The 27932-nt window shown below is 50.5% G+C and overlaps 9 protein-coding genes across 9 annotated transcripts; 2 read left to right on the forward strand and 7 right to left on the reverse strand.

Moving 5' to 3' along the window:
- Window positions 1-818: 818 nt before the first annotated feature.
- Asppvi_006141 (translation initiation factor 2A) lies at window positions 819-3233 on the reverse strand (the record flags this gene model as incomplete). Its single annotated transcript, XM_043302046.1, has 6 exons — window positions 819-2068; window positions 2125-2353; window positions 2424-2847; window positions 2909-2980; window positions 3045-3114; window positions 3209-3233. 6 exons carry the CDS (start codon window positions 3231-3233, stop codon window positions 819-821), a joined length of 2070 nt encoding a protein of 689 aa, XP_043157981.1.
- A 1083-nt stretch (window positions 3234-4316) lies between these two features.
- Asppvi_006142 (uncharacterized protein) lies at window positions 4317-5300 on the reverse strand (the record flags this gene model as incomplete). The annotated part of the gene is made up of 2 exons (XM_043302047.1): window positions 4317-5118; window positions 5230-5300. The coding sequence occupies 2 exons, from the start codon at window positions 5298-5300 to the stop codon at window positions 4317-4319; spliced, it is 873 nt and encodes a 290-aa protein (XP_043157982.1).
- A 988-nt stretch (window positions 5301-6288) lies between these two features.
- Window positions 6289-7806, reverse strand: Asppvi_006143 (uncharacterized protein; the record flags this gene model as incomplete). The annotated part of the gene is made up of 1 exon (XM_043302048.1): window positions 6289-7806. One exon carries the CDS (start codon window positions 7804-7806, stop codon window positions 6289-6291), a length of 1518 nt encoding a protein of 505 aa, XP_043157983.1.
- Window positions 7807-8462: 656 nt separating this feature from the next.
- Asppvi_006144 (ESCO family N-acetyltransferase) lies at window positions 8463-9795 on the reverse strand (the record flags this gene model as incomplete). The annotated part of the gene is made up of 2 exons (XM_043302049.1): window positions 8463-9645; window positions 9764-9795. 2 exons carry the CDS (start codon window positions 9793-9795, stop codon window positions 8463-8465), a joined length of 1215 nt encoding a protein of 404 aa, XP_043157984.1.
- A 4093-nt stretch (window positions 9796-13888) lies between these two features.
- Asppvi_006145 (18S rRNA pseudouridine methyltransferase) lies at window positions 13889-14730 on the forward strand (the record flags this gene model as incomplete). Its single annotated transcript, XM_043302050.1, has 2 exons — window positions 13889-14176; window positions 14254-14730. The coding sequence occupies 2 exons, from the start codon at window positions 13889-13891 to the stop codon at window positions 14728-14730; spliced, it is 765 nt and encodes a 254-aa protein (XP_043157985.1).
- Window positions 14731-17404: 2674 nt separating this feature from the next.
- On the forward strand, window positions 17405-19168 carry Asppvi_006146 (VOC family protein; the record flags this gene model as incomplete). Its single annotated transcript, XM_043302051.1, has 2 exons — window positions 17405-17580; window positions 17638-19168. 2 exons carry the CDS (start codon window positions 17405-17407, stop codon window positions 19166-19168), a joined length of 1707 nt encoding a protein of 568 aa, XP_043157986.1.
- Window positions 19169-20389: 1221 nt separating this feature from the next.
- Asppvi_006147 (putative ubiquitin conjugating enzyme (UbcD)) lies at window positions 20390-20873 on the reverse strand (the record flags this gene model as incomplete). Its single annotated transcript, XM_043302052.1, has 3 exons — window positions 20390-20529; window positions 20582-20765; window positions 20865-20873. The coding sequence occupies 3 exons, from the start codon at window positions 20871-20873 to the stop codon at window positions 20390-20392; spliced, it is 333 nt and encodes a 110-aa protein (XP_043157987.1).
- Window positions 20874-22423: 1550 nt separating this feature from the next.
- Asppvi_006148 (acyl-CoA dehydrogenase) lies at window positions 22424-23921 on the reverse strand (the record flags this gene model as incomplete). Its single annotated transcript, XM_043302053.1, has 4 exons — window positions 22424-22470; window positions 22545-22654; window positions 22726-23641; window positions 23699-23921. The coding sequence occupies 4 exons, from the start codon at window positions 23919-23921 to the stop codon at window positions 22424-22426; spliced, it is 1296 nt and encodes a 431-aa protein (XP_043157988.1).
- A 1060-nt stretch (window positions 23922-24981) lies between these two features.
- Asppvi_006149 (Zn(II)2Cys6 transcription factor) lies at window positions 24982-27417 on the reverse strand (the record flags this gene model as incomplete). The annotated part of the gene is made up of 4 exons (XM_043302054.1): window positions 24982-25805; window positions 25874-26150; window positions 26222-27074; window positions 27140-27417. The coding sequence occupies 4 exons, from the start codon at window positions 27415-27417 to the stop codon at window positions 24982-24984; spliced, it is 2232 nt and encodes a 743-aa protein (XP_043157989.1).
- Window positions 27418-27932: the final 515 nt, after the last annotated feature.

The raw sequence follows: 27932 nt of genomic DNA on the forward strand, positions 1-27932 counted from the left end.
CAAAATTCGCGCTGCAAGGTGGAGCGCAAGGCGAGGACCATGCCTTGAAATCCCGTCTTCGTGACGGGATAAGCTCTGTATCAGATGCGAGACATCAAACCAAGAATCCCATCCGGATCCAGTTCGCTGGACCCCTGTTTTCCGATCCTTGACGACCATTATTCTATAGAGGACTTCAGTCGTCGCTTCCTCATCTGGATTGTCTGGTTCTTCCAGTCTGTTGTTCCGCAGGCAATGATGCTGATCTGTCCTCCTTCGCGGAGAAGATCGGATGGTGTGATCAGTTCTGATCAGTTCGTTCGATCTTCGGGCAAGTCTACGTCAGCGTCAATGTCGGCGGAAGGGCAGCTGGGCAGACTTGAAGGGTGAACGAAGACTAGGAAACGGGGGGTTATTTCGGTTGGGACATTTCACCGTAGTATTTACTGCAAATGACTAGGAGTAGAACTAGAAGTAGAAGTACCTCTCTAAATGTTGCTGAATTCCATTCTCATCTAAGTTCATCTAATCGAATCTATCGGTGTTCCTCAGGCAGTGACTTGACAAGCATTTGAGATGTCAGTGAGAATGCTCTTTCAATGTACATTCCTCCGTTGCCATTTCCTGCATATAGCCGTTCCAAAGCGTAATACATATGAAGAAAGAAAGCCACGTCACGGTCGACCTTATTTACTACAAAAACATGTGGAGGAAATGTGGCGGAGATATTCGAGATATTCCCCCATAGACACAGCACATCCAAGACACCGAGCAAGGCACAAGTGACCGCCTCTAGCTCATATTGCATTTCGCTTCCTGAAAGAAAGACTATAGTCCGCTTATCCGTTGTATCCCAGAGCCTCGAGCTCCTTGCGCACCGAGTCCTCGGTCTGGATCTTCTTCACCTGCGTATCCTCCAGCTTCTCCCCACCAGCAAGTCGCATTTTCAGCTCCTCGATCGCCCGGATCTTCTTCAGAAGTCCTCGAATCTTCTTATCCTGCGCGGTGGGGTTCGCGGCGTCTGCAGCGGCGGCGGCAGCGGCGGCGACGTGGTCGGCGGCGGGGGCGGGGGCGGGTGCAGGCACCTCGGCGGGTTTCGCTTTGGCCGACTGCGATGCGCCGTTGGCCTGGTGGCCGTTGCGGCGGGCATTGCCGTCAACGTGACCGTTCTGGCCCTTGGAGCGGCTTCGCTCGTGGCCGCGACGGTCGGGACTCTGTCCGGACTGGCCGCCGTGCGCTGGGGGAGCCAGACCATCCTGCTGCTGCTGCTTCTTGGCTTCACGCTTCTTCTTGTTCTTCGCTGCCGACCTGGAGAGCTTTTCCTGGTCGGCTCCGGGGGGCAGAGCCACACCTCCTCCGGGAGCGGCTCCAGGAGGCAGGTATTCCTCGACCGGCTCTGCACCGGGCACCTCGCGTCTGCGCGGCTTGCCAAATCCGTTCAGCGCGCTGCCACCGCTAGCGCCATCCCGGACGTAGGCTGCGCCGCCCTCATCTTCGCGCTTGAACGCGAGGGGTGTGACCTGGCCACGGGCGCCTGGGGGACGGTAGGCGCCGACCGGCTTCGCGGGGGCTTTCTTGGTGCTCAGGTAGGCCAGGGCGGACGGGTGAGGGGCGGGGAGAGTCTCGAAGGGGTCGCCCAGAGGGTGCTGGATGGTCGACTGGGGCCTCCAAACGACTTCGTACAGCTCATTCATATCCTCGTTGTACATCAATCCACCGCTGACGTGCCAGATTCGGATGCCGTTATCCACTCGAAGACGCGGGCTGGTGGTAGCAGTCAAAATGAACTGACCATCCGGCGACCATTCGCAGACACTGGCATTCGACGCTTCAACGGTCGCCACCTTGTTGTAGTTCTTGTCCAAGTCGTAAATGTCCATTTGTCCGGCCAAGTTACCGAAGCCAGCCACCAATACGAAACGTCCATGGGGAGAGAACAGGATGGTGTTGCGAGGTGCTAGAGGGAAATTGTGCTTGGCCACACCCCGGAAGTTGAAGATGGTGGTTTTCGCTGGCATGTATCCATACACAACACCGAATTCCTTAGAGTTGGGATTCCAGGACACATCGTGAATCGGGCCCTCCTTGTCTATACGGTAGAGTCAGCCAATGTACAATGGGGAAAGGTACACCGGAAGGGCTTACCAAGGTCCACGCGCGAATCAAAGCCACCATTGGCACTGAGCAGGTACAAAGTTGTTTCTCCGTAGTAACTCTTGCCACTGCGATCGACCTCGGTCTGCGCAAGCACCAGCAGAGTTGTTCCATGGCTGTTCCACTTGAGCTGGACTTTGTCACCCTTGAAGAAACTCTTCTGGGACACTGGCGCTCCGAACTGAGGCACGTTGAACACCTTGACCGCTGCTGGTTGACCCTAGACGAAAGAAGAAACAAGTAAGTTGGCTGTAAAATCATTGCGAAAGACCCTCGATCAGAAAACTAACCTTGCGCTCGGGAATAAAGACAGCAATCGAGTTGTTCTTGCCGGGAGAGAGGGCAAAGTCCGACACACCCTCCACACGCAGCTTGTTCCAGACCTTTGACAGGTTGTCGCTCTGGAAAAACTGGACCTCGTTGGTGACGACGCGAGCGCAAAGGCTCTCATCGAACGTGTACTGGAGGTTCCAGCCTGTCTGCGACTTTTGAACGAAGCTGCCCACAACCGTATGCTCGTCTCCGTTGCTCTCAGGCGACGTCTCAATCACCTTCCAGACCTTGAGATTCTTGACGGCGTCTCCATTGGCGTCCTTTGAGGGTCGCTGCCAAGTGATCAGGTAGGTGCCAAGGGGGGAGAATCCCAGCTCAAAGACATTTTCGGCAGAAATTGTGGAGACGACGTGTCCAACAGAGGGGTCGATGATAGTGACCCTAAAGTAGATAGTTAGCGAGCCCGTCTGCCAATCTTCGGACAATCGCCATGGTCGCATACCTCTCGGGAGACGCCCAGGCAAAATATCGGCCGCATGGAGAATAAGCGCTACAGCGGAGGTTTCCCTCAGGCCTGCACAACAGAAGTTCTATTAGCTTAAATCATTTGTATATGTGCTGCAAATAGCTATCCTTACCTCACAAACCCCGACAAAGGTTCATAGACGGGGGCCGCATCCAGGATGCCAATCCCTTTGACCGTTCGGACTGCGGCAAGTCAGCACTATTCATACATTTGCATTTGTAGCTAACATAGGCGACAAGCTGTTTCGCTCATAAAAATGCGAAGAGGGAGACCTACAAGCAAGCTGTGTAGGAGCTGCCATGTTGATGTAATAATTCTCTCGACTCGGTTCTGAAAGCCCGCCTTGAAGGTTTCCGATATGCACCACAGCAACGTTAATGCGCGCGTAACAGTGTCTCGAAAATTCCAACGAAGTAGATCGTATCTGACGGACTCGACGTAGGTCTAGCTCGTGCTGCGTGTAACGAATAAGACGCAGATGGGCGCAGGATGTGTTGAGATTTCAACACCAAAAGCGGCGATGGAGCAGAGACGTCACGAGTGGCAGAGCCGGGGGGGAGAATGAGTCGACACGAGGACGACTCCTGTTTCAATGTGCTTGATGCTTTTTGCGTGTGGCAAGCTGTTGTTTCTGTGACGCAACGGAGCAGAGTCAGAAACACACACTGGGGCGCAATCTCGCACAAAGAAAACAAAGGCGGATGGCAGCTGAGCTTGGCAGTTGGATGAGGGAAATAAATCAAATTGTCAGGTCTTCAGTGCTTGACAAGTCAATGCCAGCAATGAACGGGACTGGAGAAGACTGTAGGGTTGGGAGGGAGGAGGTGTGGGAGGTGTGGAAATTGGAGGTGAAGAGAAGAAGAGAAGAAGTTCTTGGACACGGACAGACCAAGAGTAAGAAATTTTGGTGGTGGCCTTCAGCGGCAAAATTGCCCGTCTAGAGTGTTCTTGGCTTGATTATTGCTTTTATGATTCTAATAAGTCATTTCTACAGAAAATTAAGAGTTTCTCTATGGATTGTTCCCGGACTATTCTGTCTTTAAACATGATACTGATGTTCATGGTGATTTCTTGCTGGTATTATGATGTTATTGTGGCCATGTGAATGTCGCCATCGGGATAATTGATCGACTCTTCTCGGCCCACCTCATACAACATCTCATCCAATACTGAATACTGCTAGTTTGGAAGGGGAAAAAAAGTTTTAACGTGCTATTAATTATCCTACAGAAAAATCATACTCATTCTCGAGGTATCTGCTTTGAGGCCGCCGTCACAACCTGAAATTCCCATCACTGTCTCCCATGATCCATAGCTAAAGGTTACAAGACTCCATCTGTGTAAGAAAAACGCCCATTCACTCCTTTTGGACTCTGCATTCCTCTCAATTGACTTCCGAGTCATCGTTCCGGTTGGCGGACTGGTCGTGGCTGAATGGTGTGGCCAGCCGCGGGGTCCTCACAGTCGTGTCGACCACATCACTGTCATAGGTTACCCCGTCCAGCATGCGAGCGTCGTGCATCTGTTCCGGCGTATTCGATCCCGCAGGAGATAAGGAAGAGGACACGGCGGCGTTGTCTTCGACTCCAGGCTGGTACGATGCGAGGGGGTTTGCTCGGCTCATGCTAGGACTTCCAGCTCCCAGCGAACTCGGACGACCTCCGGATGACATTCGGTTGAGACTGGGATGCGAAATCGGGCCACTGATCGTACTGGCGCCCTCTCCAAATGCAACCAGGCTTGCATCCCCTTCACTGATATTTCCCACGCTAGAGGTTTCATCGTCATCGTTCGTGTCTTCGCTCATCTTGTCCGCGTCGAGTGCATCGCTACCGCTTGCCCATGTAGTACGAGCACCCACGCTGCCGGTGGCGCTGGCACTGCCCACGGTGCTTCTTTCTTTGAAACCGGGTCCGCTGTCAAAGTAGCCGGGCCCGTGCGCCGTCGCGAACATGAGATTCGACTGAGGAACACCTCCTGCTCGGGCGGTTGCGACACGTTCCAGCCCAGCGAGACGGGAGATGCGGTCGGCTCGTTCCGCCTCCAGGGTAGATGTAGACGTTCCCGAGGCAGAGGATGAGTGATGAGCATGTCGCCCGTGTGGTAGAGGCTGGCCCTGATGGCCGTCTTTGATAGCGGTGGTGGACAGTGCAGAGAGGGAGGTTGTGCCTGAATTTGGTGTGCCACTGTTGAACAATAATACGAGTCAATTCATTGCGCTTTTCTTCTTCAAGTGATGCACTATCTGGTAGATTGTAAAAGGAGAAGACGGGGAAAAAGGAAAGGGATGCTCTTACGGTCCCATGTCCGACGGCGTGACAGGATCCGAAGGCGGGGGAGGTAGATCTATGAGGGTCGGCGTGGTCATTATGTCGGAGTCTTTCTGTTGTGTGGGAATTGTGGTTTTTAGGAATAAGATTGAGCAGAGCAGAGTAGAGTAAAGGAGAGTGACGTCGGGCTTGAAACAATCGAGATGCGTTCGTCGCACAGCTAAACTGTTGGACTCGTCGATAATCAAACGGGCAGATAAGATAGATAAACGACGATCAGAAGAAAAGAGTCAAGATTGAGATGGTTGCAAAGGTTGATAAATAAACGTAAATAAAAATATGACAGTCAAGATGCAGTCAGTGAGAGGATCGCATAAGGATTTTTCTTCATGCACGGGAAGCGCTCTGGAATGATGAGGTGGATTATGACAGTATGCATGGAAACTCTCAGTCAGGTGCAGTGAGGCGTTTCTTCTATAGTAGAACAGGGTCAAGTGAGGCGGGCTGATCTGGTTCTAGATGGAGCAATAATAGTTTATTGATGAGCAGTGGCTACAGTGGAGTTTGTTGCGTCTCTCGTGGAACCTCCAATGAGTCCATAATAACCCCTCTAGATCACTAAATACCCATCTCTTTGTCTAATATTCGTCATTTATACCGTTTGACTGTCTGTTTTGTCTTTTGGATGAAGGTCGCAGACGACGAAAGGAGGGGAAGCTGACGTCATCGCAACGATGTAAGTCATCAACCAATCACAGCTGCAAGTCTAGTAGCAGGTATCGATGCCTGATATTGAAGGCCTTCAGGCACTATATTCGGGCCACCACTTGGTTTGTTTCATCGTTCGAGAAGGACGGATGGAATGGATTTTGAAACTGTATTGGATAGATCGCTATGTAGTCGTAACTCATTGCTCGGCTGCCTCTGACATTCCTTATATATACCAAGTCCCTCCATCAAGGTCACTCGCATAAGCACATTGTAGGAAATGTATCATTCACTTCGTTATCGGTTCAAGTGTAGCAAGTAGACCCTTGTGCCAGGTGCATGTATAGCGCCGCAGTCTATCGTAACATCGTAAGTCCTCTAGTGACTGACCTTGCGGCTTTCGTAGTGACCACGGAGATCATCCACTTCTTTCTGTAGCCGCGACAAATCGGCCAAGATGTCATTGGCATTCGACGGACGAGGGATAAAGTCCTCATCCTCTGGCCGATTCTCCTGTGTAGGTTGGCTTCTACTGTTGCTATGATTGCTGGAAACTCGGTTCCTCCTCGGTGGGGGAGGTGGTGGCAGCGGGTTCACCTGAGATGCTCGCCTTGACAACAGCAGGTCACGTTGACCAGAACCAGGTTCTGCTTCGTCTGACATCGGCGGAGCTATTGCGGGCTCCTGAGTTCGAGGACCTGGGCTCGAAGGAGGAGATGCATTCACCTCCGACTTTCCAGCTGGCATTGATAGTCGAGACAGATTTGCTCTGGACGTAGTGCTTTTGGATCTCCTCATCTGACTATGTCGTCTACTCAGCGGCGGCGTTGGCGGGCGCTTGTGCTGTGACTGGCTACGTCTGAGCGCGTCAGCTGATTGAGGTGCTGGGTTATCATGTAGTGGAGTAAAATAATCAATCCTCGGCTGAGATGACCTGCTGGGAGGTGTATCTGGTGTGAGAGAAAGGGATGTCTCCGAAGAAGTGCCATGGTAGGAGAACCGTTTGGTTGGCCGAGGGGGTATCGGTTGGGAATGAGAAGAGGTCGCATGAGGACTGGGATTGATCAACTTTCCATGATGGCTTTTAGGTGGTGGTGGAGGTTTCTTATCCCTGTTTGCCGAACGCACAGCGAGAGGCTTCGGGCCAGTCTCAAGCTCGGATGATGGAGCAACTGTATATTGTCCAGGAATGCAGGCAGTACCACTGCCCGTATGAGCCACCCCGCGAGGAGCTGATATAGGTACAATCGCAGTCGGCGTCGCATTCATCGTATTCTCTCGCAGGTTCTTCTGGTTTCCCAGCGCCCCCAAACTATTGCTATCTTCTGTTCCCGCATTCCGTCCTGCTGAGGAAGCGAGAGGGGTCGTGGGAGTCGATACTACTGCTCCTTGTGCAAACGGCGTTGGTTGGGGAGCGATGTTGATAGCTGAGTGACGGCGATCAGCTGCGGGGGTCCAGCGATGAGAATGGGACGACTTCCAGGCCTCATCATTGAGCTCCTCCGCGTTATCCACATCATTGTCGCTCATGTGCGAACTTTTTTGAAATGGGTCTGGCAGTGACTGATCGTCCGAGGTTTGAGAGTCGTCAGCATCTGACGTCGAGGATCCGGGAGGGGTCACGGAATGGCCATGAGGAGTTGCGGACGAATTCGTCAGAGATCCGGCAGTCAACGGAGCGGCAGGGTAGGATGAGTTTGTCGAGACGGAGGACGGCGATGGATTAGGAGGCGCTGCTAATGAAAGTCCGTCAGCATTGACTTTATACACAAAGAGCAATAATAATAGACGAGGCTCACCTCTCGGAGGCCAGGCACCGTCATGGCCAGCACTCGGAAGGGGCGGATGAACCTCACTCTCTGGCTTTTTAGGGCGGAAAGGATTTAATCCAGACATCGCAGAGTAAATGGCTCCCACCGACCATGAGGGCAGGGAGAATGGAATTGATGGAGGGAGCTACGAAGGGTGGAAGGTGAGATGGCAACAGCTACGGCGTTTAAGCTATGGAGGGCCGGTCATCCGCGCGGCTTCCGGCAAGCGGAGAGCATCACAAGTCGCGCAGGCCAACGGGGTCGGGGCTTGCGCACTTCTGTAATAATGAACAAAGCACGTTTGGAGCGTAGATAGATTGGGTTATTTCTTGTTCAATGAAGGTCAAATTGATGGTGCTTGTTTGCATTCTGTCTGTATTCGACTGTCCTCCAACCGTTGCCTCAAAATATAGTAAGGACACCAGAGTTAAAACGCGATCAAGAAAAAGGCTATATGTTACATGGCGAAAATGATATCTGACCCGCATATTCAAGGGTACCCAGAAAAGAATATAGAAGAAAAGCACGTAGCGCGTGTTGAACAATTGAGAACAGGAAGAGGCCGCCTTCCCAAACACCTGAGGGTTATACAAACAGACACGAAGGGTCATCACAAGATTCCTAACCCGGGCTCATCCATCCCGAGGAAGAAGGGTATAATCTGGCCCATTCGAAAGAAGAGATTCAGAGCGCAAATCAATATCCACTTGAGCTCGCGTGCTAGCAGGCTGGTGCCCAGTTTTAGCTTTCGTTGTAGACATGCCACTGGACTCCTGGCCCGAAGAAGGCCTGTGCTAAACGTTTCCCACTCTCCGTCGGCTGACTAAAAGCAACCTGCTCCTTGGGAATCTCCATCCCATAGATAAAGTTGGTCACAACGCAGTCAAGAAGATCCAGGGCGATTCCTCTCCTTCGAGACGAGCCCGATGTCCAAATGCGCGAGATACCCACGATAGCGGGGTGCACCTCGTCCCGGACGGTAATCGCAGAGTCGGTCGGCTGATCGGCTCCATTCTGAGCTGGTGTCGAGCACTCCACGGGCCGCGATTCCCAGATACGCTCAGTGAGACAGGCTCCCACACACCGGCTGTCCTTCATGTGCAGAAACACCTTGTAGCGATCCACTTTCTCCTCTGCACCGTTCTTCCGCAGACGTTCTGGCGGCTCCGTTTGGCTCCATAAGGCATCGTCTGAGATTTCAGGCGCAGACAACTCCTTGCTGATCACTTCCAGAACCTTCTTGGCCTGATTCTTCACGGTCGGAGAAGCCTTGCGATCCACAATAACAACGTAACCTTCGTCGAACCGAGTGGCTTCGTAAACCCAGCGGCATGCGTTCGCCCTCATAAAAGCCTTTCCCAAATCCACCCCGGTCGAGTTCATGTCGTGAAACTTCTTGTGAAGCGCTGCGTCCTCCGCATTGGAGGGCACGTACTCCATCCCACACGTAGCACAGGTTTTTCTGACTTCGTGGCCCAGATCAATCTGCATCTGTTTCAACACGGGTGGTTGCGACTGCGCCGCCTTCTTCTTGGGGGGATCGACCGACGACCGCACACTATTGGAGTTGACTTCCGTGAGCGGGGTGCCATTGCCCGAATCTTTCGTCGATGATTGCTTGCGCTTCAGAAATGAAAAAGTGGGTTTTCTCGTGTTTGCCGGGGGAGGGGTTAATCTGGGAGGCGGCGATGATGGTGGCGTGGACAAGTCATCGTCATGCGTCCCCTCCGAGAGAACTACTGAATTGCGACGCGACGGGCTCGATAAAATGGCAGCGGAAGACTCGCGAATAGCATATTGAAGACTGTTTTCCGCGTCGTCGGACTCGTTGCCCGCCTCGACGCGTCGCTTTTTCGCGGCAGGGCCATTATCGTCGTCATCATAGACGCGCCATAGCGATCTTCCGTAAGTTTTCATGAGTCCTCTAGAACTGGACAAGTTAGAATGGCAATAGATTCAAGGAGTGAATAGCGATAATAGTGACCGAGCAAAGAGAGTGAAGGGGTAAAGAGAGGGAGATTAGACAAAAAAGCAAAACGTACCGCTTGAATGAATTTGTTACAGTCCACGGCATCTCCCTTATTTTCTTCAGAGCACGGATTCAACCGAGTCGAACATCAAGAGCATATGTGTGTGAGCGCTGATGGGAGGCGATTGCAAAGGTGAAGGAAGAGTAGCAGCAAAGATGATTTCCTAACGAATATATTATTATGATGGATTTTATTATATTATTATTATTCGCGATATTTTGTTCCAGCCAACAGGCGGATTTTGGCGGAAACAATAATAATAAACCGACGATAAATAATCCAGATACGTACCTCCGTATGTAAGCTTGATCGACGAGTGACGGAACGCGTTGCCTCAGGCGCTAATCCACATTTAGTCATATTACTCCCTCGGGTGCTTGACAGGGATCATTCTTCAATTGCCAGTTCCACATACCTTAAGGAGGTAAGGTTAGCACAGATATTAATGGGCCACTAGGTGACTTTAGAGGCACCAAAGCCACCAAAGCGGACTAGGTTCTCGTTTGATCAAAACGGTCGGAAGCCTGTTGGTGATAGCAATGATGCGAAAGGATCTTGATGTTTCGCGCACGAGGCTACCAGTCTAAGCCACAGACAACGGAGGGTTTGTACGATGAAAATGACTCAGACGAAGGACGCGGTCTCCCGTAGTTGCACACAACGGCTTTGTCGATAATTCAGAAATGGTTACAGGACGAGAAGAATGATGGGGACTAGTACTCCGTATATGTAGACAGATTCAAGGGGAAGTAGTAGAAGATATGGAGAACAGCTCCCGGAGGTATCTCCAGGCTACCATTAATATAGGACACGGAGGGGCAGTGATGATGTTATTAATATGATATTATAATTATTAACAGTGAACACAAGTGGATATTGGATGCTCACTGTTGGCTTTTGGGCAGCTGAAGATCGTGGGACACTGGGGTTAGGAAAAGGAGCAACAGCTGGTATGATTTAGCTAGTGGCATGGCCTCATTTCCATTAGGTTTTGCCTCTGCCTCCTATACCAATAATAATAGGTGAGCGCTCCGTACTAGTTACCTGGGTGTCTTCTCGTGGGCTGAATTTGCCTCCTGAAAACATGACAGCCTATGGGTGGCCACCAACCACAATCGTCATACATGGCTGGAGGAGTTTCAGGGCCACTCGTCGGTAGGGGGAGCTACCTTGGCTATTCCATAGATAGATGCCTTGCCTAGGTAGGTTCAATACAACCATTGTCGAGGATTGACGACCCGATACTTGTATTACTATTGAGGTGATAGGTGTGTACTTCCTTGTTTTGCTTGCCATGTCTTCCTACATAACCCAACCAATGTATCCCATTTTGACTTCTGATTGTATACTGAATGGTTGATCGGCAACCTTGGGATGGCAACTGACAGCATGCCAGAGATCGTTCATTCCTTTGCGTACGTGCTCTTCGCTCAGAGAACGTCTGCACCTTTGGTACACAAGGTGTTGCGGATTCCCCAGCCTCACCTATGCCCTTGCTGAGAGAGCTCACGAGCCACGATTTTACTGGACGGTTTACGAGAGAGGTGTATGGAATTGCGCCTCGCGTTTTACGCTCCATGATGTGGCCCATCTATCTTTCTGGCGACTACTCATTCGAGATGATAGAACTGAATGCCATAAAGGTGTACAAAGTCTCATCTCATACGGATTAGAAGCATCCCTGAAAGGGATGTTGGATTTGACGGGATCCAGGCAGATGTCTTCGAAGTAGGCAACAACAACAATTCATACATTGATTGTTCGGAAAAGTCCCATGTTCGTTTCGTACGACTACCTTGTGATTATGCATCTGTCTTTCGGTTCTCCCATTTCGAGGAGGCACAAGAAGGTAGGACGATGTTGACTTGCATCCAGCCGGCATCTTGCAGCATCAGTCGGTCTTGTTTCCCAACTATCGTTAATGGCTGTATGAGGATAGGAGTGATGTCAAATGTCGGTCATTTGTGCTACGATCAGTCAGATCAATGACTGTGATCCAAACTGCTACTATCTCGATTCTTTTTCGTTGGAAGACGGAGTGCTAGAGCTTTGAAGCCGCCACTCCCTGTGACTGTTGAGGGATAGACGCCTTCGAATCAATGGAACAGATGTGATATTCGATTTGAGGCCCGTCGGCCTCTCCACATAATATTTCTATGTAGTAGGCAGGCAAGAGCTTTGTCAGTTTGCTCACTGGTGATGTGAATGGGCTCGCGATCACCGACCGCTCTTCTGGCGAAGACAGAGTTGTACTCCTTACTTGCCATGCAAATGGCTGCTGATCAGATACCTGTAAAGACACGTGAGCTAGCGGTCTCTAAGACCACGATCACACTCACCCTGGACTTACTAAATGGATGTCCCTCTTGTGTATCAGGCGACTACAGGGTTGTCCTCTGTAACAGACACGCTCTGATGAATGCGTCAAACCAGTCAAGAGCGGTGCTGGCTAGACTCAAGGTATTGGATGGCATCCCACGTCTCTATCCTCCTCATGCTCAGTTCAAAGCCCCTCATTGAATGTTGGTGTCGTGCACAGTTTTATGTTTACTTTTGCTCGAAGTGTAGACAGAGCGACTCATGCGAGATATATACAGTAAGCCGGTGCATGATTGACCAATCATTTGTCAATGACAATATGATCCCCGCAAAACTGAGGTAGATGTAGGATTTTGTTACCAGGGAAGCCCATTGATTAGATGGGGAAAGGCGAGGTGTCAGACCAACGACGCTGGAAGGATTTCTTACTATCTTCCTGCAGGAGCTCACACATTGTGGCCTATCAAGTCGGTCGTATTGATTACTTTTGATGTTGCTATCGGCTGAGATCCTTGCTTGAGGGAAAATGCGCCGAATACTGGCATTACTGGACATTTATTGGGAGGTTTGTAAGAAAATAGTGCTGATCGAAGATGATCTCAGCTGCAGCAGAGTAGTTAGAGCGTTCTAGGTCAATAATACAGACGTAGCCCGTACTTGCTTACTGCGATAGCTGGTAGGTAGGCTTCTCTAGGTACACGGTGGCTACAAATTATCCCAGTATGTCGACGTCCTCGGAAGGCCCAGCGGACGCTACAGTCTCTGTTGAACACCGCGCGTCTTCTATTAGCGTCAGGAATATCCGCTGTTGAATATGAGGGTGAAATTTATTATGCTGGATTCAAAGATACCATGGTAGACGAAGGATTCGTTAACCACCTAGAGTACTTCCAATACCTTGCAAGGTGTATAACAGGGTTACCTGGGTACGCTTTACTTCGGTGCAGTACTTAGATTGGGGCGGGACCGCCATACGAATAGCTAAGGCTCTTTTCCCATGGAAACGACCTAATTAGATGACTTAGCTCAGAAGAATTGTATAGTGATGATAAGTTATTATTGTCCGCCGACGGCGAATCGACCAAAAAGGTCCGTAGTAAGCAGTATATACGAACTATACGCCGTAGTATCGGAGGTCTTCTTATCCCGCTTGTGAACCTGCGGGTGACCGAGAGAAATCTCCTCTTCCACTTTTTCCCTCTTCCGTTTCTTTGCCTATTGCTCTCCCCCGACAATTTTTTATTTTCACTCTTTTGGTTGAACCTCTTCTTCAATTCTTCGACAATAGATCTATATTCCTCTTCTCGCGATCAGAACCTTCAAAGGAAGAATCCTTCAATACAGGCATCATGTCGGACGCTGCTCAAGTCGCCGGGAAGAGAAAGAGACCCAGTATGTATCTGTCATTTATCGATCTGCTTGTGTCCTTTTGTTCCCTTTCCCTCTTTACACCTTTTTTTTTACGTACCTTTTCTTCCCCCCTCTTGCATATATCTGCTCAACTGTTTTCTGTTAAAAATTGTCTCTCTGTGATCTACGCTTTGTCTTGGGAGCATCCATATATCCTATTTCTCTGGGAGTTCGTCAGAGAAATTTTTTTCCCCAAAAGCAGACATCATTCTCAATTTCTTCCCGAATGTGTTAATCGCATGCTCGTGTCCGACCCTGAGCGCAACCCTCTGTGTCGCTACTCCGAATCCAGACTGGCCCTCTCCCTTCCCCTCCCTTGGAATTAGACTTGTTTCATCTGCCAGGCTCCGGCGATCCTCTTACCCCTCCCTCTCTCGGTGCTACGCCAACGGCGATCGATCATCCAACATGACTGACCATGATCGATCTTCAGGGACCCAGTCTTGCCCGCCTCCCGAGTTGCCTCAACTGGTCGCTGAACAGCATGTCCCTATTCCTGCCAATGATAAGGAGACAAGGCGCTTGATTGTCGTGCTCTCCCATGCCAGTTTGGAGACCTATCGTGCTTCCCATGGTGGTCGCAATGGCTCGGGTCGGGATGAAAAATACTCGTTGCTCAATAGCGATGAACACATTGGTGTGATGCGCAAGATGAACAGAGATATCAGTGAGGCTCGGCCTGATATCACCCACCAGGTTTGACTCGCCCAGGCTCCAAGGAAAGATCTGATTTCACGATTTGCTAATCTCTTCGCTCTTCCTCCACGCAACAGTGCCTCCTCACTCTTCTCGACTCGCCGATCAATAAAGCTGGCAAGCTGCAAATCTACATCCACACTGCGAAAGGCGTCCTCATCGAAGTTAACCCATCCGTCCGCATTCCTCGTACCTTCAAACGTTTCGCCGGTTTGATGGTTCAGCTGCTGCACAGACTTTCCATTCGTTCCACCAATTCTCAAGAAAAACTGCTCAAGGTCATTAAAAATCCTATTACGGACCACTTACCTCCCAACTGCCGTAAAGTCACCCTCAGTTACGAAGCCCCAGTCGTGCGGGTCAAGGACTACATTGATTCCCTGGGTCCCAAGGAAAGTATCTGTATCTTTGTCGGTGCCATGGCAAAGGGCCATGATGACTTCGCGGACTCGTTCAAGGATGATACTATCAGTATCAGCAACTACAGTTTGAGCGCCAGTGTTGCCTGCAGCAAGTTCTGCCATGCCGCGGAGGAATCATGGGGCATTCTTTGAGCAACGCCGCGAATCGGCGCTCGAGAGCGGCCATATTTTGACGACTGACGAATTTCCTTTTTCGCTACCTGCCATCCGGCGCCGAGGTCGAAGTATAGCGAACGCTAATCTTGAGAACGCATGCCGTTGAACGCATGCCCCTTATTCTCCGTCTTTGGATTCATTGCCTCCCGTTTCGCGTCTGTTATGGTATCATCCTACATTCTCCCTCTCGCTACTAGCTTCCGGGACCAGTGTGACTTGATACACGACCATCAATACGACATCGCTTACGCTTCTTTTCGGGGTCTTGAAATTTTCTTGGACGGCTTTTCTTTCCTCCCGTCAAGGGAACAATCGAATCCATGTGTTTGAGTACTCTAAACAGCTTCCATTCCAAGCCATCCACCATGGCGTGTTGAAGTTAAGAGACGGAATCAGACTCGGTTTTTGCCTTTGACTTTTCGCCTCTTGATTTATCCTCCAGAGTGCAACTGGCCGGCGCTGGGAGCCCGTACCACGTGAATCTAAAATCAGTACGATCGATGACTGAGCCTTCGGGTTAGTCTTATATATGGATATATATCAATCATATTCATGTACATTTTCTGCGTTCCGGATCGTAGGCGTATTACCATATAAACATCTAGCGATAAGCCTGTCATTGTCCAAGCCGAAGGAAACAGGAAGCTGCTCGGATCGATCATTGAAGAGCATGAAACAAGGCTCATACCACGTGGACGTTAATGATGAGATAGAGGATTCTCCAGATTCCGTAGAAAATGGTTGACCAGGAATCGGGCAAGATGAGGATGAATGTCACCGTGAGTGCCTGAGATAACAGGCATTTACCTGGGCACCGACAACTGTATGCTCTGTGCTCATTGATCAACTCTCCCTTTTTCCTCCCTCCAACACTGCAGGATAAAATGCTTGTAAAGACAACAGCAAATTCGAGATCCTGCGATTACTTCGCCTGCTGCTTCTTACAAACATGCCTTCCAGGGAATTCATTATTGATCGGCTAGCTCCGGTGACTGGAGGCGAACTATGATTAGACTCGCTTCGACGTGGCACGAAGAGAGGCTTGCATTCTCATCTAGGTGGATCTTCCGCTTCACTTTTCTTCTTCTTTGGCTGCGGAGGTCTAGAATATGAAACTTATACCCATTTTTTATGATTGCTTGGCCCCTGGTCTGTCCTGTATGGATGACATAGTCCGCTACTCACATGAGTAGATGTTCATGATACTTGGCGCATCCATCGGACAATCTTTCCGGACAGCGATGGCGGTCATAGATTGTGCAGCTACAGTCTGGGTCCAAAACAATCCAGAGAGGCGCTTGGCCCTGATGGTCGTCTTGTCATTCGACTGATCGCTCCATTGTTTTGGAAGAGTGCTGTCTTATGTCAGTTCGCATTCCTGACGACACAATGAGATGGTGCATCGCCCAAGGCACCGTCGCAGATAGTGGATGCATTTTGGCGGTCTGACAGCACTATCTGGCGACTAAGAGCAGCAGAAGTGCCCAAACACGAACCAGACTGGAGCATCCCAGGACCAACCATCGGTCTGAGTCTTAGAGAGAGATCCCCTCCAAGCTCTGCCTCACTGGCCCCATACGACGACGACTGGCAAGTCCGTCTGTCATTTACTGTCGCACCATATCCATTTGGTGATCTAGTGGGCCTCATTTCTGCAATCATCCTCTCAGGCTGTTGGCAGTAACCGATAACAAGTCAGTAACATTCATTCTTTTCGACTGGTGTTCCTATTCTCGCATTCACTACTCGTACTTTGAGGCATTATTTTCAGCAGTCAGCGCAGTGTCGAGTAGTATTCGTCATGGTCAATTGCCTCGAACCTTGGTCTATCCATAATCCCATGTAACAACGCTTCTCACAGGAATACCCGATGCCTTTCTAACTCCGCTTGGCTCAATTCCAAGCAGGTTCCAACTGTTCTTTGATGGGCGCCCCATTTGACGTGAGCAGGGCCACCTACTGGACCGTCCGCCGGGTCCAGCGGCTCCCCGGTGCCCCACGATGACCTGGCGCCATGGAGTCGCTCTAAGCTTCACCGAAAAGGAAAGAAGAGCGTGGCATCAGGAGTTTTTCGACTCCATGGCTTTGATAACCATTGGAGCTCACCTTTCCCGGGTAGGGTCTGCAGGGCCCGGACTCTGGTCGAGGTACGGTGGATAATCCCGGTCACCCTTTCGGATGCTTTGAGAATCCAACTAGGCATGCGACTTGTGCCTGTACTATTGCCAAAGTTGTATTCGTGGAGGGGTTCATTTCCMTTCATGGATACGTACATTTGCTCTAAGCTTCCGACCGTCTGTTATTGGATATCGGTTGGGCATGCTTAGGTCTCTCCATATGTACAGCAAGACCTGCCTTGAAATAGCACCGTCAGACCTTTCGTGCTTCTGGACTATCCTCTTTGCTTTGAGAGTGTCATTCAAGCATCCGCATTCTGTACCCAAGAATTCGAGCATTATATATACGCTGTCCTCTTCTTAGGAGGATTGTGGAATCTCAGCTCCTCTTTTGATTCCTTTCCTTGGATGTTGTTCATAGACATCCTTGTTTTTGTGACTCGACATCCTTATATCTCCCTATCATTCTGTAGTCACAAATACTGCCCTGAACTCCTAGAGTATATACTCGGCGAGTCGACTCCAACGCAGACATGCCTCTGTCCCACCTCACACTGACTGTCTCTCACCTCCCAACATCGACTTCCTTCTTCCTCTCCTGCCTACAGCCCCTAGGGTATCATTTTATTGGTCGTCATGATGACTATATTGGATTTGGTCAGAAATCAGGCGAGCCGGCAGATTTCTGGATAACAGAACAGAAGCCAGGGTCAGTATTCGTTCTGAACTCCCTACCATAGCCCCATTGACGAGGACGATATCATAGATCGCCAGCTGGTGCAGCACATGTTGCTTTCCCTGCGCCGTCAAAAGATGCTGTAGGATCCTTTTTCATCAGTGCACTGAAAGCCGGCGGAAAGATTCACGGGGAGCCAAAGACGCGCGACACGGACTCGGGATACTACAGTGCAGCAGTGATCGACTTTGACGGCAACAGCATCGAAGCTGTGTACCGTCCAGGTATCTCTGCTGCTAAGTCAGAAGTTAGCGCACCAGCAATTGGCCTGCTTGAGAATGGGTCCGTGGTGTCCCGCGCTAGCACAAAGGTCAGCTCCGTCAAGCCTCAAAGTATAGCTCCCTCTGCCAGGTCAGAGGCCAAGTCGTACGTCTCAAGAGCGACTACTGCCGTAGAGCGAGGAGCACCGTCGGAGCGAACTGCACCGACCATCATCTCGCGCGAGATCCAGCAAGCGCCGTCTCCCACCTATATTGTCAACCATACAACTCACACCACCCAAAAGAAGGACGACAGCACAGCCAAGACAATCGTTGGTACGCTCATCGGAGCGGCTGCAGGCGCAGCAATCGCTTATGCAATGACCAAATCCGAGTCGCAGTCCTCGGAGGTCACTCCTCCTCCGCAGTACACACCCCGGGATTTCCTTCAGTTGACGTCTCCATCGCAAGCTCCGTCGCTAGCTCAGGAACATCAGGGCTACAGGGCTATTGACGCTCCTCCCGCCAAGAGCACCTTCTCCCGATCAGATATGCGATCCACTCTGACTCGTAGTGTCTCTTCGAAGAATCCTCGTGCGAGCACAATATACGAAGACACAGAGTTCGTCCACCCCCGTGGAGAAAATGGCAGTGTGTACCTCGACGAACATGGGCGCCGTGCCTCTGATGGGAGTGTCTACACCGTGAGGGATATCCCTCTGAGAGCGATTGAGTACCCTCCACCGGCCCGTTCGACTACGTATCCATGCAATCCCAGCACTCTCATCAGCAGCTTCCCGGATAAGTCGCGAGCCATGGATAAAGAGAGCGTCTATTCATCATCAACTGCCAAACCATCCAAAGCCAACTACCAGGATCACCATTCTTCCCGCCATTCTTCGCATCAGTCAGCGGCCAGATCCCTGGCCGGAAGCACGACCTCCTCCGCGCGGACGGCCCGTCAGGTCCCGCTGCCCGAAGGGTCCGTGACATCTTATGCGTCGTACCACAGCGGTGCAAAGTCCGGTCTCTCTGCCCGTGAGATCCCGCTTCCCCAGAGTCTCGTGGATGACTTTGAGATCCAAACCAATATCACGCCCGACGATTCTATAAGTCAGGTCGATTTCTCACGAAGGTCCTCCTACTCCCATCAATCCCACCGCTCAAAAGCCCCCTCTCATGTCTCCAAACGATCCAGCAAATTCGACGAACCCGTCCAACCAAGCGACAGCGTTAGTCAGGCCCCGACCAATGTGTCCAAGGTGTCGCAGAGGACCATCAAAGCAAACGGCAGTATAGCTGGGGGCGCCTCCAAGGCTCCATCCAAGGTCAGCAGTCGGAGAGGCAGCCAGGTTGCCTGAGCAGACTCAGGGACCCGTAGCTTGGTTTTCCCCGTCATCTTCTTCAACTGCTTGCTTCTCCATTCTCGCCTTTTCTCTACATTTTCTCAGAATTCATCAATCAGCCATGTAACGACAGTGTAACCGCGGCATATCACCACGCATTAAACAGGCAGCAAGGTCGGGCGTTTTTGTTTTTCGTCGTCTCGTTGATCGTGCATTGATGTCTAGTACATATACTCGAAACACATAGACTATATATGATGCGGCCCTAGAACAGTTCAAGAAGCTGGCCGGTCATCTTGATTTATCTCTCTCTTGCTTATGTCTGGGTCGCGATTCTCTTGATTGTCCCCTATTTTCCCATCTTCACTTCTGTTCTATTTACCTTTCATGCATTTGTTGACATTACAGGTCGATCAGCACACTTATTCATATGAACATCTCGCATGCATTTGGGTAGTCCTCCATGTCCTTATTCGCATACTGCAGCCCATTCTGTGCTTTAGCTCAATGGATGTCTGTCCATATTACATACTGGGTAAATCTATCGTCCAAACCGAGCTGAGCTTTCATACTTGGCCCTGTTGCATAAGTAACAACATCCCGAGCTGTGCAGTAGGACAACAGAATCCAGATGCCGAGGGGCTACTCGCAGAAGGGCTCTTGGTTTAGACTAGATCTCTACGAGTATGACAGATCGGAATCCATGAAATGCACAAGCATTGAAAGCAAACTCATTCTTAACCGGTCAACGGGTCGGACGTGGTCTTGCCTTCATACCTATCGCTATCTAATACACACCGTTACCACCACCGGCGCACCACCAAGACCCCCTCCCTTTCCGCTCTCCTCACGACTCACGCGACCTCTCTTCTCTCCGAGGCAAAATCCTCAAGCCATACGAGCCACAGCCACTGCCGCCCAAAGACCCGGTCTTGAGGTTTTTATGTTCATCAAATGGATTGTCGAACTCCATCCAGTCGAGATCGAAAAAAAAACTGCTATGAATGCATCAAAGACAATTGGTCATTATGATCGTAGGACATGACACTTCCCGCCGTTAGAGAAAGCGCAGAGAATAACACGAATTTAGAGACATGCGATTGTTTCACAGTAAGAACAAGGAACGGATCTACGATCACGGTACGCCAGGCTTCGGATCTGATCTAACGGAGTGAAAGATGACGCAGAAAGAATTGGGAAGACCGAGGTGGCCGCGCAGAAGTCAAACTGTGAAGATCAAATAGCGTATTTGCGTGTCCACTCGCGGGCCGTCGCTTCGTACCGAGGGCGGTCGGTCTTGTAGACGTGAGCGATCTCAGGCACCAACGGGTCGTCCGGGTTAGGGTCTGTGAGCATTGAGCAGATCGAAAGCAGCACTGGAGAGCGGTCAGCATCTAAGAAAGGAGGATCATTCACATCGATAAATACCTTTAGAGATTGTAAGAGCGGGGCTCCACTGGTCTCGCAGAATGTCAAGGCAGATACTGCCATTCGAGTTGATGTTGGGGTGGTAGATACGAGTGGTGAAGTTGACCTTGGGTGGCTTAAAAGGATAATCGGTAGGGAAGTGGATGGTCAGGAAGAAGACGCCTCCCGAGTATGGCGAGTCACCCTGTCAAAGAGGAATGTCAGCATTCAAGAGCATAGACGGAAGATACTCAATCACTCTTGAGTCACAAATGCGACCAGTGATTAAGTTGGGGGAACTTACAGGACCCATGATTGTTGCTTGCCAGTGAAACTATTACACCAGCTGTCAGTGGCCATATTCAAAGAGTAATGAGATGCTGGGAGGAAGTTGCAGGGCATAGGCGGATTCATGCAGTATGCTGCGCCGCAGATGGCAGCTGCACACACGACAGTAACAACAAAGCTTGCGACGGAAGGGTCGGGAAGATATCATACCAGATCATCTCCAACAGGGCCAGCAGAGCAAGAAGAGGGCGGATCACTAGATGAACAATCAATATCAGCATTGTGAAAAGCTAAGAATGACGTCTTGAATTCGGGAAATGGAAGCGCCATGAGGACGCCCATGACACCCCGCAGTGGTGGGGTGAAAGACACCACGCCGCAGCGGACATGGACGACGACAGAGAGAGCGAAGAACTGAATGTCTTACCGGCCGAGGTCAGTGAGTTCCTTGTTAATTCTCTTGAGAGCCATTTCGGCAGTTCTGTGATATGAAAGAGTGCAGATAAAAGATCAGCCACTCAAGGTATTGTTTGTTCTGCACACACAGAGTTCCGAACGTTAGTACCGAAGATCAGGAAGTGAGTAGTAAATCAACCGAAATAAAACAGAAGAAGATGAGAGAAGAGAAGAAAAAGAAGACGAGAATGATAAAAATTTGGGAGGACTAAGGGTGGACTCACTAGGGACAAAAGATGGATTTGATTACGTCGGAAATGGGAGGGCGAAAAAGAAGAAGAAGAGTAGGAGGAGGGGAAAAGAGGAAGGGAATTGGGCTGAAAGAGGGAAAACGAGAGAGAAGGAGAGAGAGTGACAGAGAACCTCAGGCAAACTTTCAGATCAGCGGGTTACTTACGTACAGGGCGGTATTACCGTCAGAATACCCACTATGCTAACCTGAGTAGGTTAGATTCTCTCAATTTTACTAGGTGAAACTAAGTATTCTCCTGCTCCAGCCACACTGCGTCATATGGTCTTGTCGTTTCTTAAAGAGTGAATACTGATATAGGGGGTTGGTGATATCCTATCCTTAAACGTTGACAATAAAAATCAGCTTGGCTGCGATGTTACATTGGTAAGCACCGCACTATCTAAGAATATCAGCCCCTGTCGATCGGGTCAGGGTGGTGTATCAGGCCTTCCACATCAACCTTGACGCATCGCCACTGTCCGCCAGTTGGTAACTTGGTACTTTACTTTAAGTGGACGATCGATACGCCATTACGGATCGTTCCTTAGCTTGTTTTTCATTCAGCCTTGTCCTTTTTTTCCTTACAGCGGATTACACAGGTTTACAAATGATGACAAAGTAAGACTTTCAAGTCTTTTTTTTTTTGCATCTCGTAAGGCGGTGGTGGCAAGTAGAAGAATTGAGATATCAGATTTTTGGTACATGTTCATGTTACGGATGTCAGGTTGAGTGCGGAGTGAATGAGGACCTGGAAGGTATGCGAGTCGTGGTAGCATGGTCGTTTGCTATGGCTGCTTCCATGCTGCGGCTTGGATATATACAGGCATTATCAAACATGGTTCCAAAGCAATCATTCCTACAGATCGACCAGGAAGGGCTAGAATGTCTTAGACAAACGCCTGAACTCCTGTGATGGCCCGTCCCAGTATCAATGCTAAACCCCAGCAATGTCAGTCTTTGAACTCATCATGTGGAAATGACAGGCTATGATATCCGCAGGGTACTCACCGTGAATGTCACTCTGTCCTTCGTAGGTCTGCACCACAAATAGATTGGCTACGTGCCGTCCGATATGGTATTCGTCGCTGGTTGCATTACCGCCGAAAATCTCCTGGAGCCTACCCATCGAGAAAGCCGTTAGTATGATTCGACTCCAAACAGCGGAAGTTGCAGGAAGGGAGACACATACAGCCGTGCATTCGCCAGAGCTCGATCACAATTCTGCCTCTTGATCATGGAGATCATCTCGGGAGTGCTCTTGCCCGCGTCCTTAAGCCGAGCGACCTGAGTCGCAGCCAGTGTTCCATATGCCGCATCAGTGGCTGCATCGGCTAGTTTCTTCTGGACGAGCTGGTACTTCGCCAGCGGGTTACCCTTGAACTGCTTCCGCTCCAGTGCATAAGTGCGGGCACGGTCGATGCAGTCCTCCAGAGCGCCCATGGCACCGAACGCAATGCCCAACCGGGCACTGTTCAGGCAGGTGAAGGGGCCCTTGAGGCCTTCGACGTCCGGAAACATGTTCTCCGCTGGCACAGGGCAGTCGTCCATCTGGATCATACCTGTAATCGATGCGCGCAGAGCAGTCTTGTTCTTGATCGCCGGAGTTTGCAGTGTGCCGGGCGGGCACTGGCTACGCTCGACGATGAAACCCTTGATCTTGCCGGTTGTCTGCAACTTGGCCCATACCAACATGATATCCGCGATGGGGGAGTTGGTGATCCATGTCTTCGCTCCGGACAACAAGTAGTAGCCCTTCTTGGTCGGGTGTTCGCGCGCAGTCGTCTCCATCGACCCGGGGTCAGAGCCGTGGTTGGGTTCTGTAAGACCAAAGCAGCCCGCCAGTTTTCCCCTGGCCAGTTGCGGTAGGAATCGGTCCTTCTGCTCCTGGGTGCCGAACTCGTAGATACCCGTCATCGCCAGCGAGCTCTGCACCGACATTCCCGATCGATATCCCGAGTCCACCCGTTCGACTTCTTTTGTGATCAACCCCGAGGCAACCGTACTCGCACCGGCGCATCCATATCCTTCAATGCTCGCGCCGAGAAGGCCCAGCTCCCCCATTTCCTCCAGGATTTTACGGTCATAGTCTTCGTTTCTATAGGCGTCTAAACAAATGCAAATCTGTAAGCGGAAATCACACATCGTCCCTAGGTATGACTTACCGAGAACACGGGGAAGTAATCGCTCTTGGCAGTATTGTCGGGCTGTGTCCTGAATCGCCAATTCCTCTTCTGTGTACAGCTCCGATGCGGCCAGGGGATCCTCCCAATTAAACACTGTCGAATACGCCCGTACTGAAGCATTCTGGCAGACCGCGGGAGCTTTGTACAGGCGATTCGCCGATCGAAGGTGACGCGATGCAGCGCGGAAGATTGAGCGGTTCATGATTGATTTAAACGAAAGAATGCGGCGCGAGAAGAAGGACAGTGAGGGAAGTAGTACAAATCAAATAAAGCTCGGGTATCTATTTTAGTGAATCTCCTCCTGCACAGCTCCCAAGTCGAATTGAAATTGACTGCGGCAGCTGGTGGCTATCCAGAGCAGCAAGGTGCAACATGAATTGCGGGGAGCCCGATTGTCCAGATAACGCTTGACCTCGGCAGTCGATCGGGATGTTTGTCTGCCCTCCGACGATAGAGCAATTCGAAGGTTCGAATTCAGTAGTGAAAGCAAGAATTGCGATAAAAGCTCGTCCAACAACCTATTTCATCCATACCTATATATACCCACACCGAAGGCCGATCTCGGTGATCCTCGGTCATCCGCACCACCTACTTTGGGTCATATTAAGCCTCGGGATTGTATCCGTTCCGTCGGTGCCACCATCCAATAACCGCCAGGATAAGCAGAGTCCTAACTAGAGGCATTTGGCTGTCAGTATGACATTCTTGATAATCTATGTGCATGCTCTAGGCTACATGGCTGTCACATCAAATATTTACTCGGTAGCCGGAAGCCTCGCTTCACAATGACGTCTTGACAACAGTGGTCTTTTATGCCTCTGTCTTAGTGGAGTGAATCGTTATGAAGCTGCCATCCACCGACAGCTGCAGATTGCAGTTACCTATACAAGGGCAGATTTCGTGAGGGAGCCATCGATGTCGGAAGAGAAATCCCTTCTCAGTGGGAAGTCTGACGGACTTCCTGAGTTGCATGCTCGGATGGCAACGGTTAGGCCTTTCAAGCCATTCAAAACAATCGTGGACACATTGACACGACAATGTAGTGCTCAAAAGTTCATCGGCGGACTCAAACATGGATACGTACGACAGAATCTGGAATCGACTGGCTAAGTTCGGCAATAATTGACTGATAATGTCGGAGGATTCAGCAAAGCCCCAACCTGGGCCCTCGAGTAGAATGAACGGTCCCATAGTTGCTGTTCTTTTCACTAAATGTTGTATTAAGACAGTGCGGGTTGTTGCCGATTGACTGCCTCAACAGCTCAAGCAGGCATCTGAGACTGAAGAAAATCGAAGACGCCCGTAGGGAAATACTCCTCGTCGAAGCCCCATAAATCAGCCATCATAGGATCCAGAGAGCCTATCGAGAGACCTGGCTCCTGTTTCCTTTGCAACTGAGCAGGTTCATACCCATTACTGCGCTCAGCCGACAGAGGAGCCATTCCAGGTAGTGGAGGAGGGTGGCTCAGAATGGTGTCTCGTTCACCCAATGGTTGCGCTCCAGGAATTATAATGGGCTTGAACATTGATGTAGCCTCATAGGGATTCTGTCCCAGAGATTGCTGGCCACCCGAATTTCTCTTTTCCCACTCCTCGAATCCTGTAAGCATCTTGCGCAAGCCACGGGCTATATGATGAGTAAGATGGCGCTCACTAGCACGCTTGCTACAAGTGACCATCAGCTCAATAATTCTACCAACCAAGGCACGCACGTAAGGCGCATCGATTGAAAGACCTGCTGAGGCAATGGAGTTTTGTTGTCCTTGTGCATTGGCCAGCGTCCCGGAGCAACATTTGGCGGCGATCTTGAGGAGGAACACGGCTGCAAAGGTGATCATGCTGTGGAGATATAAAGGAACGCCAATCAAAGCTCTTTGAATGTCTGGTTCATCGAGTACCACCAGGAGGGTTTCGATCGCAGATTCTATCGCCAGATTGGCATGTTTCTTGCGTTCAGCGGACATCGGCCGCGACGAATTCGAGGAGTGATACGTCCGTAAAGCAACCGAGTTCAGTTGCAGACGAGAGAAGTGGTAGTGCAGATAGACGGCTTTGTACGGGTATGCACCGACATACCGACTTCCAGCTGTTTCACCTCAACATTAGCGTTCTCTTCATATTACCAACGCAAGCAGATCAAGCCGTTATGCGTACCTAAACGAGGGAGCCAGGCAGAGCGCCAATCTCCAAGATCAGCGTCGAACTTATTGATTGTTGAGAATTCGCTCTCGGGAACCTCCAGGTCGACATCGGGACCGAAAGCGTGATATATTCGAGTCAAAATGATGAACAGGTCTACTTGGCTGTGAAGGCGCAGATCCGACTGCTGCGCCGTCGGGGAAAGTGTAAACGTATTGTGATTCGCGATGCTTGGATCTTCATGAATTATAGGTGGTCGTCCGTACGCGATAGAGAAATGGTGCTCCAGGGTCTATGCAGTCGATTTCAGAGCGTCAATAATCTGGCAGCTGTCACAAACTCGTAATCGCGTCCTAGACTTACATAGAGAAGGTACCAGAGCCTGACTTGTTCTATATGCTCCATAGAGCCCTGCATGGCCTTGCGATAGGATTGATGAAGGTTTCGTTCAGTCGCAATTCGGACCGCATATCCTGAAAGCTTCCAACTGACATCCGCAAGCCAGAATGCGCCAACGCATAACGCACGCAAATCATCGAGGGTATGGTGTCTATCAAGCATGGATTCCGACGCCAGCTTCGCGAATTCTGTATAACAGGTATCGAATGTTTTCTCCTTGTTGGGTAAATGGAGAGCTGAAACAGCCAGAATGGCGGCCGAAAGCATTGAAGAAGAATTGCGAACAGATGTAAGGTCCTTGTGCACCAACGCCATACCATCCCACAAATAGCGACTGAGCACCTGATCGAAATAGTGGAACAGCTCCTCCGCCTCTCGAAGATCCATCACTCCCCGCGATATGAAGTCGGTCACTAGTGCCCGGTCGGATGCATGCTGACGTCCAGGAGAACTTGGAGGGATATCGCTCAGCTGAGTCACTTCGTATAGACTTCCCATTGGTGCAGTAATCAGGGATGATGTTCCATTTTCTTCCCGATCGATGGAGTACTGGGAATGTTGCTTAGGAAAGGAATAATTCGCCGAAGAGTTTGGATTTATTGGGACAGAGTCCAAGTTGGAGCCTATCGAGCTCGGTCTCCTGTCATTGTTGACCATCGCAGGGCCAGTATCTTCCGTTGATGCTGTGGATTCTTTGCGGTCTCTTTTACTGGAAGGGGTCTCCATCGATTTGCCCAGCGACTGATAGTATGACAAGTCCGGTAGCTGAGCCTTTCGAAGTAAATCCGTCATTGCAAGCTCAACCGTCGTCTTCCACCTGTATGGTTATGAAACGATTAGCGAAGGTATACCAATAATGACGATATGTATATGGCTATTTACTCTGTCTCATCGTCCAGTAAAGTCTGTAGGCTCTTGTTGACAACACAGTCCAAGCCCATGCGACTGCATCTCTGACATGGAGCCTCCCCTTCCTTATCGCAGCGCACCTTGTGATTCTTGCAGTTTGTACATGCACGGATTCTCCGTGAGATCTTAGGAATATGCCTCAGAATTTGCTGTTTCGAATCCTCATCGGTCGCCATATGCGGGTAAGCTCCCTGAGGAGAGGCTGAAGACGCATGGCCATTGGCTTCGAATTGAATGCGACTCCGCTTCATGGTTACTGTAAAAAGGGGAGACTCATCCTCGATGCAGTGCGTAGAATTGTACCGTTGTATATGACTTTGCTCACAACGAATATGGACCCCGTTGAAGAGGGGTGCGACATTCAGCTGGAGGGGAAGACTGAATAACCAAGTCCGGCCTAGTACGGGGTAGCTGTGCGCCGACCTGGCAGGCTTTGCCTACATATGCAACCAACTTCACTTATCTATTATCTATCGACCGAGAAAGGAGGGACCACGAATGCCGTCAGCGAATAGCAGCGCCTCCCTCCCCGTTGCTGACTTCCTTTCGGCTTTTCAAGCTCCTACACGCGGAGCACAAAAGTCTGGCCCCTGGTCTCGCCGCCTTACAGTTATGGCCTTAGCGGCTGAGGCCGGCCGGGGAAACTCCCGCGGGGTTTCAGCGTCACGTGGATAGCTATCTCAATTGCACTAATCCCAATCAGGCTCAAATGATGTATGGCGCGTTCATCCTTCCGTGGCGCGTCTAATCGCGAGTCAAGCTATTT

This window comes from Aspergillus pseudoviridinutans (assembly GCF_018340605.1).
Source record: "Aspergillus pseudoviridinutans IFM 55266 DNA, scaffold_4, whole genome shotgun sequence".
Lineage (NCBI taxonomy): Eukaryota > Fungi > Ascomycota > Eurotiomycetes > Eurotiales > Aspergillaceae > Aspergillus > Aspergillus pseudoviridinutans.